Here is a 16,289-nt window from a genome sequence, read left to right as displayed (position 1 = left end):
TTGAGGTGTGTTTGATTGCTTGATTAGGTGGTATCTGCCAAGTTTCTTCACTTTAAAATCACTTTATTCCATTTTTTATTTTTTTAAATGTATTTTTATTGATTTCAGAGAGGAAGGGAGAGGAAGAGAGAGATAGAAACATCAATGATGAGAGAGAATCATTGATTGGATGCCTCCTGCACACCCCCCACTGGGGATCGAGCCCGAAACCCTGGGCATGTGCCCTTGACTGGAATCGAACCCGGGACCCTTTGGTCCACAGGCTGACGCTGTATCCACTGAGCCAAACCAGCTAGGGCTCCATTTTTTATTAATAAATATTTTGGGAGAGGTTGAAACTAAGTAAATATCTTATTTCATTAAACTTTATAAAAAATATATTTTTATTGATTTCAGAGAGGAAGGGAGAGGGAGCGAGAGATAGAAACATCAATAATGAGAGAGAATCATTGATTGGCTGCCTCCTGCATGCCCCCAACTGGGGATCTAGCTGGAAATCCAGGCATGCATGCTGACCGAGAATTGAACCATGACCTCCTGGTTCATAGGTTGATGCTCAATCACCAAGCACACCGGCTGGGTAGTTTCATTAAACTTTTATCCACCAATTTTAGCATCCATAGATATTTCTTGGCTATTTATTACTATACTAGTAGCCTGTTTGCACGAAGATTCGTGCAATAGACCTTCATTCACCTGGCTGCCTGCACCAGATTTCTGCCGGCACCTGGGACCCAGGCCTTGGCTGTGGCCACCGCCTTCTGCCTTTTTCAGGGTCGGGGCTTGGCCCCGGGCAGTGGCCTTGGGCTCGGCCGCACCCAGCGTCCCTGCTACCGATCGCAGGAGCCGACCCCCAGTGGTTTCCTGCGATCGGTGCAGGCTCCCCGCTGGTGCCCAAGGCCGGGAAAACCTCCGCCCCGCGTCTTTCCCGGCCTTGGGCTCGCCACACCCCAACGTCCCTGCAACGGTTTCCTGGTGGGCGTGGTTGGTGGGCGTGGCTCGGTTGGTGGGCGTGGCTTGGGCGTAGCGAAGGTGCGGTCAATTTGCATATTTGTCTATTATAAGGTAAGATTGTTGCCAAATGGTGATTCTGTGATTCTGGTTTTCCTTTTACATATGTAGGTTGTCATTCTACTATAAGAAAAAGCTTTTTATTTTCTGAATCTCTGCAATCATTTATTTTTATATCAATGTTTATAATCATGACTATCATTATTTATTTTGATCCTTTACATTTTCCCAGATTGGCCAATAAGAACCCATTCGAGGTGACTTCTATGTCATTATAGCCTCATAATTCTTTGAGAATGTTCTTACTTTCTGGTATACCAAAAATGTTCCAGGCTTATCCTGTACGTTCCTTACATCCATATCTAAAATCAGCTATTTCTCCAATAAATTCTGTTCTTTTTTTCTGGAGCATAGTACTTTAGAAACCAAGACCTGGGTACCATGCTTATTGTTATTAGGATGTCACTCTCCCAGCCCACTCTGAGAACAGAGCTAGCAAAAGTATATATTATATACCAATGTACATATACCTATATTGATATCTATATTTATTTCTACTTCTATTTCTATATCTACCTCTCTACATATGTTTATATATCTATACCTATCTATATGTGTGGGTTTCTGCCAATTCCTCCAATCCTGATCCAACACTATAAGGCTCATTCTAGTTTTTCCACTTTTCATATTTGTAACTCCCTTCTCCCACAGTGAGGAATATAGACCCCGTTATCTTCAACACACGTATGTGTGATCAATCAAATGTAGCAATCTCCTATTGCCCAGGAACCACTGCCTGGCCATTGCCACTCTTACCCTCACCTCAGATGCCCACCTAGCCTGACTTGGCTCTAAAACTAAGCCTTGTCTGCCACCTGCATCCCCCCAGACAGAAACCTGCCAGGCTTCAACACAAAATTCCAAGCTGTTGCAGCCGCCGTTGTCCACACAGATGCTCTCTGTATCCTGCTTGGTCCCACCCTGTTCTGGGGTACAATGCCCTCACATTGATGCCTACTTGCTCCACCCCACCCAGTGACTTTTGACTAAAGTTAAGGCAGACAGGCACACAAGCAGATAAAAAGGATAGTAGAAAGACTCATCCTTTATTTTTAAACATTTAGGTGGTTTCCAATTTGGGACACTTATAAATATCTTTCCTATTACAGATCATAAATCTTTTAAAAGATAAATCTGCTATATAATTATTTCCTTTCTTACCTCCTGAGAACATGAATAAAATTAATATTCTCAGCTCTTCCCTCTGCCGCCTTCCAGTTATCTACCGAAACCTTACAAAAATACTAGATTTATAGCATATTGCTTGAATGGAGGTAAGATGAAGTGGGGAGCTTGATTTCAATGAACAATTCTATAAGGGCCTTCTATATAACAATTTACCCTTAATTATTTTGCCTGCAACAACCCAAAATCTTAAATTGTTTTGCCATTTCCATAATATAACAACCAAACTAAGTTCAGTCACTTCAATTTCCTTTAAATGCCAAAATAAATCAAACTGATTATGCTAAATCAAATTCACCAATATTGTTTAATATTATTTAAATGAACACTTGGGAAGTTCATCCTTACTTTAATGCCAAAGAATATTAAAAGAAGTGGTGATATTTATTTGGTGCTTTAACTCTTTTTACTGTGGTAGTTGTTGTTCCTCTTTTTATTTGGAGGGAGAATTTACCTCAAGAAAAAATACTCTGGAAACTCCCATAAAAAGAACCTTGATGTCAGCTAAGTTATTTCCCAATTTTTACTCACTTTTTCCTTACTAATATAAGATATATCATAACACCATATTAGGACAAAATATCCTACCAGGAGTTCAATTCCTGCCGAAACCTATACATTTCTTCATCTTAGGGTTCTTATTTTATGCAAATTTCTATTACTACAGTCCCTTATCATTTGTTACATTTTATAGTTGCTAGGGAAGTGTATGATATTATTACCCTTGAATTAATGATGTATGTGTTCGTAGAAATGACTCATTCTCACTTCCAATTCCTTTTGGATGAATCAAGTATAAATAAACCTGCATTCCAGAAAGTCTGCTCCATGGAATACAGGTCACCAAAGATGGTCTATGAAAAACTGAAGAGGCGTTTGGTGGAGGATTATGCAATAAAATAAATATTGGAGTAGTATTTCCAACATTCCCTTTTAAAAAGTCACATGAGCACAATACAGACTTTGGGAAGCACGGAAATGAAGAAATTCCTTCATTTTGCTTAATCCAGTTTCCCAAAAGGGTTGACCCAGCGTCAATGTGTGCGTGCATGCTTGTGTGCCTAATACCCTGCAGCAATCCAAGCAGCTGGGTTTCACAGGACACACTTGGCCCAACACTGGCTTTTATCAGTGGTATGATGTGGTTTATTGTTTGCAAATAGCTAAATCCTGTCAGAAGAGAGTATTTCAGTCGTTGCCTGTTGCTACAGAATTATGCAAGACAGTCCAGCCTGACAGTCTCTCACAACACAGGAAGGATTTTCAAGGGCCTAGGTGAAGAATGAAAGGTGATTATTTAAAGATCAAAGGCAAACGTGTTTTATTTAAAGGCAGGACAGAAATAGAAAGACAAAGATCATGTTGGCATAGTTCTGGGCTTCATTTGGTGCTTCTCTCTTTTCCAGCTGGGCACCAAGGAAGGTTACCTCACCAAGCAGGGAGGCCTGGTCAAGGTAAGGAGGCATGCGTTTGCTGGTGCCAGCCATGAAGAAAGACAACATGTCATGGAGTTCTCACTTTGACCCTTTTTAAAAGCAGAATTGCCTGCTCATTTCAACCTAGTTATAAGATTTATCTGTTTCAAGGGTTCATCTTAATGGCCAATGTTAGCTAAAATTCTGGAAAATTACTTGACTATTTTCTGACAGAGCCAAATGTATCAGAGTAGCCTACAGTTAATACCCAAGAAAAAAATACAATCCTTTTTTAATGGAATGATGGAGGAGGAGGAGCAAGTTAACTCCAGCATATTTATATAAAAACATTTTATTAACAAAGGAGTTAAAATTGTATAAAATGTTAGCTAAAAGTGGGCAAAAACCATCACTGGCATTAATGTAACTATGTTGTTTGTATTTTAAATCCCAAAGAAAACACAATTTAGGACTTGACTACTCCCGGGCAACTAATTGTCCCTCCATTTATGTGATCATATTTTTAAAGTTACTCTTTTATTTTACTGTGCCAAGAAGACCTTTATGTACTATCTCTACCCTTCCTATTTTAAGAGTCAGGGTAATTAATCTCTCTCAAGGGTACTTCCCTGCTTGAATTGAACCTACATATTTATTTAGTTATTTGTGTCTCTGCTGGACTGGATACTCCCTGAGGACAGGAAGTATTCATATTCACAGCAGGTTTATTTTTAAATCCATTGTAACCAGGCACATTGGCACTCAGGATAAGATTAGGGTTCAGTTAGTAAACAAAAAGATGTGGGGAACAACAGTTTTTGCCATCAATGCCGTAGAATTCTTAGGCAAAGTTTAGAGTGCTGTGTAGTTTGAGGTTCCTACACCTCAATTTGCATATTTGTAAAACAAGAATAATAATATTTGGCATTGTATGAGAATTGGCTGTAATATATGTAAATCTTCAAGGATAGTATGTACCCGCAGCAGATGCTCAAAAAGTGAAATGTATTCTTCTTATAACAGAGTTAATGAGATGAAAATGTTAGTGTTTGTTACAAAACACCTTGAATATTTACAGTAAGCTATTTTTTATTTGTTTAAATATGCTAATGATATCCTTGCCTTTACTATGAGCTTAATGCACCGAATCATTATAATTTTTGTAGGTATTTTGAAACTTTTTATCAGAAGTGACACCACAAGAATATTTTCTTGTATCTAATCTTTTAGACTTTTTTTTAATCAAAAGGAAATTATCTTGTTGAAATACTGCATTTCTGTATTCCAAACCTACATGATCTGATTATTTCTTTCTCAGACCTGGAAAACAAGGTGGTTCACTTTGCACAGGAATGAACTGAAATACTTCAAAGACCAGATGGTGAGAAACATAATAATACATTTTCCCTTTAAACATCAGCTCTCTAGATGAAAGGAACATCTGCCTTTAAAATCCCTAAAATTTTCCTCATGAACACCTGAAACACCTAATAAATCAGTGGAGAGTTGAGTTCTTGACTCCTGATATGAGCCAAGTTTTTTTGGCAAAGATGAGATGTGTGTCCCAGGAACTGCTCTTGGGACCAGCTAAACTAGGGCAATAGAATCCCTTTCCTGCCACAAAGCATTAACTGCCTTTTACAGCGATTTCTCCCTCTATTAAAAGTATGTCGAGGTCCCATATCCATTTCACTAAACCAATTCAAATTTATTTTGTTTCTTCTCACTTCCCCAGTACAAACTTTCTGAGAAAGCAGAAGTTTAAAAACGCAAGAGATGCCCTCACTGGTTTGGCTCAGTGGATAGAGCATCGGCCTGCGGATGGAAGGATCCCAGGTTTGATTTCGGTCAAGGGCACATGCCCAGGTCATGGGCTCAATCCCCAGTAAGGGGAGTGCCCGAGGCAGCTGATCAATGATTCTGTCTCATCATTGATGTATCTATCTCTCTCTTCTTCTCTGAAATCAACAAAAATATATTTTAAAAAAAATAAATAAACTAAAATTTAAAACCACAAGAGAAAAATGACACCCTTCCATATGTTAAAATCCATCTCCATCAAATTAAAATTGATAAATCAATGTCCTCTTAGTGCTCCGTAGGCCAACTTTCAAACCAGAATTGCGTTTCTTCCCTTAGTAGGTTTTCTATTATCCATCCCCTTGATGAAAGGGAAATTGACAGTTACACATGGTGGAGGATTTGTTAGGGAAATAAATGAACAGATCTGTGTTTTTTATGATGACATAGGTTGCTTTTTTTGTTTTTAAGTCACCAGAACCAATTCGGATCCTAGACTTAACAGAATGTTCAGCTGTACAGTTTGATTACTCACAGGAAAGAGTAAACTGTTTTTGGTAAGTTGTTTTATAAGGGAAATGTTTTTAAAGTCTCCTTGCCAGGTGTTTTAACTGAGGAATAAGAAACTGTCTTAATGTGTACAAATGTTTTGATGTGGGTGGCGTGGGTTTAGTCATCACACAAGGCATTTATGTTAGGAGTGCACACGTCTGCCAGGTACAATTGATTAGGCTGTGCACTGCCCAAGTGTGATAGGCATAAGGGGATGCCATTCACCTTAAACAGCTTTATTCTTTTGGAGTTTTCCCCTCATTTATAACTTGGTTAACTCCAATGATGGGCAATTTGTATTGTTATGACAATTTCTGGGAGATGACACAAAAGTGTTTTGTTCTAACATAATCAGTCTAGCATGACAATTTTCTAACTGGAAGAAGTCAAGTATCTTGAGAGAGAGGTATCTTATTTCCCACCAATTTTTATTTTAAAGTTTTCAAGCATACAAAAGTTGAAAGACATATATCCATATATCCCTCACCTAGATACATCAATTGTTAATATTTGCTTTATCTCTATCTAATCACATTTTTACCTGAACCAATGGAAGGTAAATTGCAGACACCATGACACACTATCCCTAAATACTTCAAGATGCATCTCCTAAGAATAAAAGTGTCACTGCTACAACTACAATACCATTATCACACCTAAGAAAATGGACATTAATTCTATAGTATCAACCAAGAGTAGACGTCTTCAAACATTTGCATAAAGGAATCATATGAGCTAGCAGGGGTTTATATTTCTCATATAACAAAGTACTTGGAGGCAGGCAGCTGTCTTGACAAGGTCAGATCCTGTGCCTCTACAGTTTTGTTGGCCTTTTCCTCATGCTTGCTACTCTAGAGTTCATGTAAGTCGTGACAAAAGATGTAGGGATGGCATCAGCTATGCCTGTCCATTTTTATCAGGAAGGCAGGTATTTCCCCAGAAGGTCTCCTATCAGATTTCCCCTCATATCTCATTGGCCTAGCCTGGGTCCCACGGCTATTGCCGGCAGCAGAGGAAGCAAGAAAAGGGTACTAGCATCGTTATAGTTCGCTTCAACTAATTATAATTTGTCATCTAACTCATGGCCATGGAATTCTGTTGGTAAGAAGAAAGGAAAATATCTGTATTAATAGCCAAGTAATAATGTCTCCCACAGGGAATACCAAACAATGATGATTCCAGAAACCAGTTTTGTACAATGTGTGTACAATGTCACTCCCTCCCTGCCCCCACAGCCCACCCACCCCTCAACTGGGCCTAGCATCAAGGTGTACCTTCTGTACACAGGGACTGACCTTTCATCTATTCAGCATTAATTACTGGTGTAAACAGAATACGTTGTTTGGGCTTTAGGATATAGAAACCATTCTGAATTTTAGTTCAAGGCTTTTTATTTATTTATTTATTTTTAATGAAAGGGAAAAAGATGTTTGGTATTTTGCATCTCAACTGTAAGCACAGGGAGTATAGGCAAGATGTAAGCTAAGGCTGACCTGACCTTATTGGTCAAATGATTTTGACTCTATAGTCAAAGAGACAATCAAATGAAAAGCTATCATATATTAGAACAAGTCTTTTGTACCTACTAGGAAAGTTCACCTTCCCTCCAGCAGAGACTAACTCATGGCCAGAGATGGGCAGAAGGACTAGCTACGTTTGTTTCATTGTCTTTTTCTCCCAGTCCTAAATAGCTAATTCTGGCTACATCCACAGGGGGGCAGCGTTTTTCTCATTGAAGCAAGCTAACCCAAATGAGTTCCTTCATCAAACTCTTTATCTTGCATGCTCTTTGAGTCATAGCACAGGTTCTGAGTCATTTTACAGATCAGCCGAATAAACATGGAAGTGTTGTATTCAGTCTAAGACAAAAGGATATGGGGGTGTCCTGGACATAGTTTCCTCTTCTTTGAATTCTCATTAGAAAATATAAATCTAGCCCATAATGATAACATGAATCTACAGCATCCTTGACATTTCTGCAGAGTGCCGGCAGGAATACCAGGTTGCTCCCCAGGCCCTTTGTCAATTCTTGTTCTCTTGGAGTACTCTAATTAGTGTGTAACTAATACATATTCAGCTCACCACCTGGAGTGTCTTACCTTCTTTCTTTCATCCTATCAGCTTAGTATTTCCGTTCAGGACATTTTACCTCTGTGCAAAGACAGGAGTAGAAGCTGATGAGTGGATCAAGATATTACGCTGGAAACTGGTGAGTTAAACGAGTTTTCTGGGTGGATGCCGAGTTCTCAGAAATAACATGGCGATGATTGGAGACACATTTCTGTTGAAAGAATCAGACAATCCTGAGATCACTGGGATATCTACTTGCAGGCTTGTGGCATAGTCTGTTCATTCTTTTGGGACATGGAAGGGCTGCAGAAAGGGGTAAAAAGAGAAAGGATGGACCTGCACTGGCGTCTCAGCCCCAGAGCCTTCGCCTTGCGCCTGAGTGTCTATCGGTCTTCCTTTAAGTGTGCAGGCTTGGCCAAGTTTGCCTGGAGGAGGACAAGTGGGACCAGGGAGTCAGACAGAGGAAAGTTGACATATTTCTATAGTAGAAAATCCTTTTAAATTGCCAGAGAAGAAAGCTTGCCCTGGGTACTTAGCTTAATTTCGAGCATAAGCATTACTTTATCCAGGTCAAGGACAACAGGTAATTTAACTGCTTTCTATATACCTCCCAGGGGAAATAGGGAATGATTATAAAAATATATCAATCTCATACATTTTTCATATGTGTTTGTAAGTTAGTGAACTGCTTTCCCAGAACTTGGCCTTCAAGCTTTCTAAAATTTCCTGTAGACATATTATCTTGAAACCCTGGATATTTATAACATAAACAAATTTTCCCAATTAAGTTTTTATGAAATTAGCTGGTAATTAGAATCTTGTTGAAACTTCCTTTCTAGATACTGGAACTTTTGATTTGGTTATCTTTTCTGTTTGAAATCCAAATAAATATACCACTCATTTGAGATGGTTCTAATGTATTTGATATTCAGTGGGAAATATTTTGCCATATGGAAACTTTGCTGAGATATGAATGAATGTCTTATTTTTCCAGTTTTATAATTATGCAAGCAATATATAATCATTATATATAGCAATATATAATCATTAAGGTTAAAAATACATCAAATGCACATAGTTTCAGACATTTCCCTATACCAATAAATATTTTAAAACAAAATCTAATAATTCTTAAGTGTTCTTTACCTGCTCACTCTACCTAATAACATATTGGGAACATCTTCCCATATCAATAAATTTAGATCTCTGTCTTCTTTGGATTCATTTACTAGTATTGCACTTTATGGATAAGTATAAATATTAGGCCAATTCCCAATATGCACACGTTTGAGCAACCACTTTACTATAGTTCTCCTGAAAAAAAAAAAAAGATTAAAACTTGGGGAGGGAGCACATGATAATTTATAGTTGCATGGTTTTCTTACTAATCAGCATGTCTTATTTAATATTTGTTCAAGCCAGAGTTCATTATCGTAAAATTGCTCAATAACTCATACACATGTATGTGCATTTTATTACAGTCTCAAATAAGAAAACAGCTCGACCAAAGGGAAGGCACGATTCGATCTCAGTCGTTCATCTTTAAGTAGACCTTTCCCTCGGGGATGCCCTGGCCCGACAGCAGGGTGGCATGCTCGCCACTGCTGTGATCCATAGCAGGCCTCCGCTGAAAGCTGACTACGGATTTTTCTTTAAAAACAAATCAAAAGCAGATGCTGACTAGGATCTTTCTGAACACACCACATTTGCTGACTCATGGGAAGCTGCTGCCCTTCAAGATGTTGTCATCTCCTTCAGAATACCGAGTCGCCGTCGTTCTGATGAAAACTGGTGCAGCTAGCTGCCACACCCAGTGTGCTCACTCTTGGAACGCACAGTAGAAGAGAAAGGGCTTGTTTTCCCTTATCGTGGTCCAAGCTTGTGGACTTTGTTTGCCCCGAGTCCTACTCTGTCGTGGTCAGCTTATCTGACATCCAGGTTGTGCTATTACCCAGGAAGGAAACAGCTGTCTACTTTGAGGCTCAGGCTGCCTCTTTAGAAAGCATATTGAGATAGCAAACATCAAAGATTGGGTTGGGCAGGGGGAAATAGGGTTATTCTGCTTTTCCCCCCCCTTTATACAAAAAAACAAAAACAATTTCCAAACTGTAATAGATAATGTTTGCAGTATTTATTTTCTCTTTGTAAAAGGCTCAGAATCTGGTGGGTTCTTCCTTCCCTTCTAATGATAAACCTGTGAGAACTAAATGCCTTATGGATGATTAGGTGGAACCATAAAGGAAGGTATAATCTAAAAATTATCCTTTAACCGTTTTGGAGAAAATGTTATAAAGAGTGAGAAAACTAATTGAGGAAGGTTAATAATGTAGCAGATGACATAGTTTAATGACAATAGTATTACAGTTATTATTATAACAATGATAGAGCACACGTGAGCACTAAGGTACCTTCATCCAACATTTCTCCAAACCCACTGCAAGGGCCCTCTCAAGAAAAGCGTGCTACAGCAGCCCCTCCCCCAGAGGCAACTGGCCCAAGAGAAGTAAGAATCACCCGGCACCGAGAGGACGGAGCGCCCTGCACCTTATTCCAGGGCAACTTCTGTTGTCGGTTGAGGGAGCAATACTAAGTCCACATGCAGTGTATAATGGCATGTTTGTTACCTAGCATTTTCAGACTAGAATAAGGAGATTGAAAGAGGGGAATGCAATACTGTCATCCAAAGCTCATAAATAGGTTCCATTATCTTTCTTAATACTCCCTTTTTTCTCTAGCCAGAAGTTTGAAGGGAGGAGAAGTAGAGGAAGAACCCCCAGATACAAAGATTATGGTGCAAAGCCGTAACAATGCTCTTTCAGTCCAAAGGAACAGCGGGGCAAATTAGCTTTTCTGTAAAGTTCCTAGGTCTCAGAAAGTTTTGTATATTTAAAAAAGATGGTTAGTATATTTTGTAATATTTGTATCATATTAGATAAAGCAGATGTCAAGTTAAAAGGTATTATGTTACATTTGCAAAGTAAGGAGTTACAAATGTATCCTTACTGAGATGTATGGTTTTATGTTTTGTTTTCTCAGATCCAAGGGTATTGTTTGTGTAGGCAATATCATTTTTTACCTATTGTAAAATATGTCATGTTTATTTATGTTCTTTGGTTATGATTATTAAAAAGAGTATGCTTCTCTGTGTTTGTTATTTTCCCATTAAAAAGTTTTTAATATCTGTAACTTGAATTCAACTGATCAATATCACAAATAGCAATGAAGCATCCATATCGGTTAGACTATGAGCGCCAAAGGATTCTGAGTTGAAGAAGTAGTCTGGGTCTTCAAGGATTTCTTAGTTGAACATGGAAAAGATAATACATACATGATAACATATAGAGGTACGTAAGGTAAATACTGCAGGTGAAGCACACAAAGCTCTGTGATGGAGAGTGTGCTGCAGTGGGGATATAGCCTTTTTTTTTTTTTTTTTTTGAGGGTTTGACATGAAAAAGGCGAGCTAACATGTATCTACTATGTCATTAGTACTGTGCTAGATACTTTACCTGTCAGCAGCCCTGAAAAGTGGCCATGATTGCACCTCCTGAGAGGAGGCCCTCAGCTCTTCCTACAAGTCCCAGGTAAGGGAAATGTCGTGTGCCAATGGCAGATCTGAGTGAGGCTGTTCCGGAGAAGCTCCAGTGGTGTGTCTGTGTCCGGCCATGTGTGCTCTCAGGTATGTGGTTATCACCAAGGCAGTACTTAACACATTGTGGACGGATCGCGAGAATTCGCGCCTCATATTGCACAGTGTTTTACCAAGTATCATACTTTAAAAAATATTAGCTTGCAAGAACATGTAATAAATAACTTCAAAATGCAATGGGTATTTAATTTTAAAGCATGCCTTTAACATTTAAGTAAAATGTTTTTTGTACTCGTTCAATAGAAACTTGTCTGGCTACTGGGTAAAGCTAGCAATAAAACTACTGGTCTGCAGTGTGTTAAGACACACAGTAGTGCCCCCTTATTCCTGGGGAATATGATCCAAGACCCCCAGTGCATGCCTGAAACTGCAGATACCAGTAGTACCAAACCCTATAAATTTCCTATACACACATAACTATGATAAAATTTAATTTATAAATTAGGCACAGTAAGAGATTAACAATAATAACTAATAAAATAGGACAATTATAATAATACACTGTAATAAAAGTCATGAGTGTGGTCTCTCTCTCTCTCAAAATATCTGGAATTTTCATTTAATATTTTCAGACCATGATTGACTACAAGTAACTGAAACCCCAGAAAGTATGACTGTGAACAGTGGTCGGCAAACTCATTAGTCAACAGAGCCAAATATCAACAGTACAACGATGGAAATTTCTTTTGAGAGCCGAAAACCGACTTCTGCGCATGGGCCACGAAGTTTCAATCGCGAGCCGCGGTTTGCCAACCACTGACTGTGAATAAAGGGGGACTACTGTATTCTCAGAATTCCTCTGGGAGTATCTTACCCACAGAAGCAATGTTCCCTCCGGACCAGGAGAGTCACCCATGTGGGGATGGCTATTACTGCCTTGGAGGGAACCCTGCCCCCTACTCCAGAGCCACTGGACATCGGAACAGTCAGTAGGCTAGAGCCTTTCTCTTCCTGCCCACGTGGCACGTGAGAGACCAGGTTCTTAGATCCTCACCTGAGCAAGTACAGTCCATAGAGGACTTCCAGGCTTGAGGCCACCCTGCTTCACTACGGGTTCAGGCTGTCAGGGCATGGTGTCAAGCAGAGTTTCCTAAATCATCTATGGTGAAGGATTAGATCCACTGTGCCCCCCACCCCTGCCCCCTTTCATTTCAGACTGGAATTTTATAAAATCCAATAAAAATACATTGTTAGAAAAATGAAGTAAAAATACAAATATCATCATCCCAACTTTATTATCAGGTTCTACAGACATAAAGTCACTATGTCCAATTGCTGTAAGATTTTGCAGCTCTCAATTTCTGTACTTGTCCCATACCGCTAATGGACAGAACAGCCCAGTCTGCAGAGCATGTTTTGAGGAGCTCTGGTCTAAAGGACTGGCAGGTAAAAGGAACCAAAAGCCTTCTTGAGAAAGGATTCACCTGAAGGTAGAGAGGGTTGAGGAGCATGTTTTATTGCTGAGTTATGGACATCTGTAATAGGGTAAATCTGAGCACATTCTTGTCTACTACTCAGGTGCTTGGCAAAACCTAAAGATGTTTTTTCACTAGTCTCAAGGGACAGACCCTGACGTGTCCCATTTACAGCCGTGAAGATGGCATCCTTCGCCTTCAGCTGCCTCTAGGCATCCTTGTCTTCTGTCAGCAGCAGCAGCAATGGCCAAGGCTGGGGGACAAAGCTCATCCCAGAGAACAGAGACAAGGGCAAATGAAATTGACAGGTGCCATGTGGTGTCTGCAAAAACTGGTTTCAGGAGTACATGTAAAGGGCCCCATGGGGACTCCCAGAAATATCTGGACGGCATTTAAGAGGGACTGGGTTTTCCACAGAAGCAACAAGGATGGAACCAGAGAAGCGGTCCAGTGGGCTCGGGAACCTGCGGTCATTGCCCTAGTTCCAGGAAGCAACATTGGTGAAGGCATACGCAGCAACGGGCAAATACCCACGCGGGTTTTCTGAGCCACGGCATGAGGGCTATCATGGCTAGAAAGGACGAATGTAGACCACTGCAACTGCCTCTGCGTAGAAAGATAGCAAACCAAGAGCAATGGAGGGATTTCAGAGATTAGTGCCACCATCAAAGGCTAGAGGACGCAAGGGTGGGGATCCGCACATCCTCATTCGGCGTGCCTATTTGGCCTGTGCAGAAAATAGATGGCTCCTGGAGCATGACAGTGGATGATGACAAATTTAACCAGGGGGTGACTCCAATTGCAGCTGTCCCAGATGTGATTCCATGGCGTGAACAAATTTAACACCCCCCCTGATACCTGGTATACGGCAATTACTGATCTAGCAACTGGTGTGTTGTTTTTTTTCCTCTCTTTTCTTGATATTTAGTAAAGAGCATCTGAAGCAGTTTATCTGGCAAGGCCAGCAATACACCTTTCACTTTCCTACCTCAGGGGTTGATCCGTTCTCCAGCGCTATGTTGTGATTTAGTCCGTGCACACCCTGACCACCTCTCTTTCCACAAGCCTCTCTCACATTGGTCCACCGCATTGATGACAGCATACTGTTTGGACATAGGGAACAAGAAGTACCAAGTACTCTAGGCTTATTTGTAAGACATCTATGTGCCTGAGGGTAGGAAATAAGTCCAACAAAAAATTAAGGGCCTGCTAATATTGTGCATGTCCCTATGTGTCAGTAGAATAAACATCTCGAAGTGGAATTGTTGGGTATAAAGGTTAATTTTGTGTCAACTTGACTGGCCCTGGAATACCCAAATTAAACATTATTTTGTGTCTGTAGGTTGTTTCTCTGGAGAATCCTAGTATTTGAAAGTTTGAGAGAGATTGCCCAATTGTCCCTCATAAAGAGGCATAACAATTCTATAAACAGAGTATAAAAAAATGCTTGTCCTACTAACTATTGAATAATAATTTCCCCATTGACTTAAGATGTCACCTTTTAAGTCCTCATATGTATCGTATTTTTCTGTGTATAAGATGCAATTTTTTTCTAAAATCATTAGACTGAAAATGGCGGGAGCCGCGCAGGTGTGTAGCAGCTCATACCTTGTCAAACAGGCTTCCTCCAATCACAAGCCTTATTGTTACTGACGTCAGCTGATGCCATAATTGGAGGTGGAGAGTGCACAGATGTAACAGGGACCAGAGTGTTCTGAGCCCATAAAGATGTCAAAAAATAAGGTAAATACCGATAAGCAATTGTCTTACTCTGCAAAATTCAAAGTGAATGTAATCAGCTATGCAAAAGAGCATAGAAATAGAGCTGCAGAGACAATTTGGACCTCCTCCCACTGAGTGTCTGATCAGACAGTGGAGAAAACAGGAAGAACAATGCCTTAAGATGCCAAAAAAGAAGGCCTTAAGAGGAAAACCAGCAAAATGGGCAAACTTGCAGCAGAGGCTTAAGACTTGGGTTATGGAGCAGCGCCAGAGTGGCTTATGTGTCAACTAAGCTTATTCAATGTCAGGCAAGAATGTTTCAAGTGAAATGAACATTGTTGATTTTATAGGAAAGGCAAAATGGTGCTTTCATGAGGAGAGAAGGGTTGGCCATGAGAACACAAAGTTAGCTTAGAAAATGCCACCAGTTTATGATGAACTCACATATATAGACAGTGACTCAGAAGATAGCAGTCATACAATAGAAGTTGAAGAATTGATATATCTGGAACTAATAGTGATGAAGAAGAGAGCAGTGATGCAAGAGGCTGAATAAAATATGCTGCATAATATCATAGTACTGTTATGTAAACAATACCTGAAGTAATTACTAAATAAAAATGTGTTCTATTTTGTTGAAAATATTAATTTCTTAATTTTGGGTTGGAAAAGTGGGGGGCGTCTTATACAAGGGGCGTCATATACACAGAAAAATGCGGTATGTACTAAGGCCTGGTCCTGGGTTAGTCTGTGCCATTAATCTGTCCAGCTGTGTACCTAATTTAGTTTTATACTACCTTTTCAAAACTTCTTAAGAGATTTTCACCTTATTTTTCCAGATGAACTATAGAATAATTTGTTACACCCCTTCGAATAGAAATTTTAATAGTAGCAGTATTTGCCAGGCAGAGGTTAAGTATCGCTACTTATAACCTTTTCTGGGGTTTTTAGATGCATACTTATTACCTGCAATTAAAATGTGTCACCTCATTTATAAAAGACCTTCTTGTTTTATGAATCATTGCATTAGCAAAAATCTCCTAGACACCAATAATCCAGATAATGGCAATTCTGGATTATAATTGGTGTGTCTAATACTTCATTAGAGTGTAACGATTAACTATGTATAGTTCCCTGCAGTTAAAGAATCTCTCTTGCCTCTACTTCTTTGTAAAGGCTTTTGTTCTTGCCCAATTCAAATGCCCCTATTCTCTCAAAATAAAGCAGAATCTAATGCTAAATAAATAAATGCCCCTATTTTGTTTCTATAGCATCCTTTATCACAGCATTTCACATATCTGTTTCATTTACTGAACAATAAGTTCTTTAAAGGTAGGTACCACAATTTAGTCTCATATTGTATAGGATTTAAGGAGGGGGAGGGAGGGAGGGAAAGAAGCAGGCACAGTG

The 16,289-nt window shown here is 39.6% G+C and overlaps 1 protein-coding gene across 1 annotated transcript in view; it reads left to right on the top strand.

Moving 5' to 3' along the window:
- Positions 1–11,210, top strand: part of DAPP1 (dual adaptor of phosphotyrosine and 3-phosphoinositides 1) — a 50,917-nt gene extending 39,707 nt beyond the window's left edge. Inside the window, exons 5-9 of the mRNA XM_079776969.1 lie at positions 3,663–3,710; positions 4,990–5,052; positions 5,943–6,028; positions 8,145–8,232; positions 9,575–11,210. Coding sequence (XP_079633095.1) covers positions 3,663–3,710; positions 4,990–5,052; positions 5,943–6,028; positions 8,145–8,232; positions 9,575–9,643 — 354 coding nt within the window. The 3' untranslated portion in view covers positions 9,644–11,210. The remainder of the gene's footprint in view (positions 1–3,662; positions 3,711–4,989; positions 5,053–5,942; positions 6,029–8,144; positions 8,233–9,574) is intronic.
- Positions 11,211–16,289: the final 5,079 nt, after the last annotated feature.

This window comes from Cnephaeus nilssonii (assembly GCF_951640355.1).
Source record: "Cnephaeus nilssonii genome assembly, chromosome: 1".
In the NCBI taxonomy this organism is placed as follows: domain Eukaryota; kingdom Metazoa; phylum Chordata; class Mammalia; order Chiroptera; family Vespertilionidae; genus Cnephaeus; species Cnephaeus nilssonii.
Note: the sequence above shows the minus strand (reverse complement) of the source record. Positions and strands in the feature narration are given on the sequence as shown.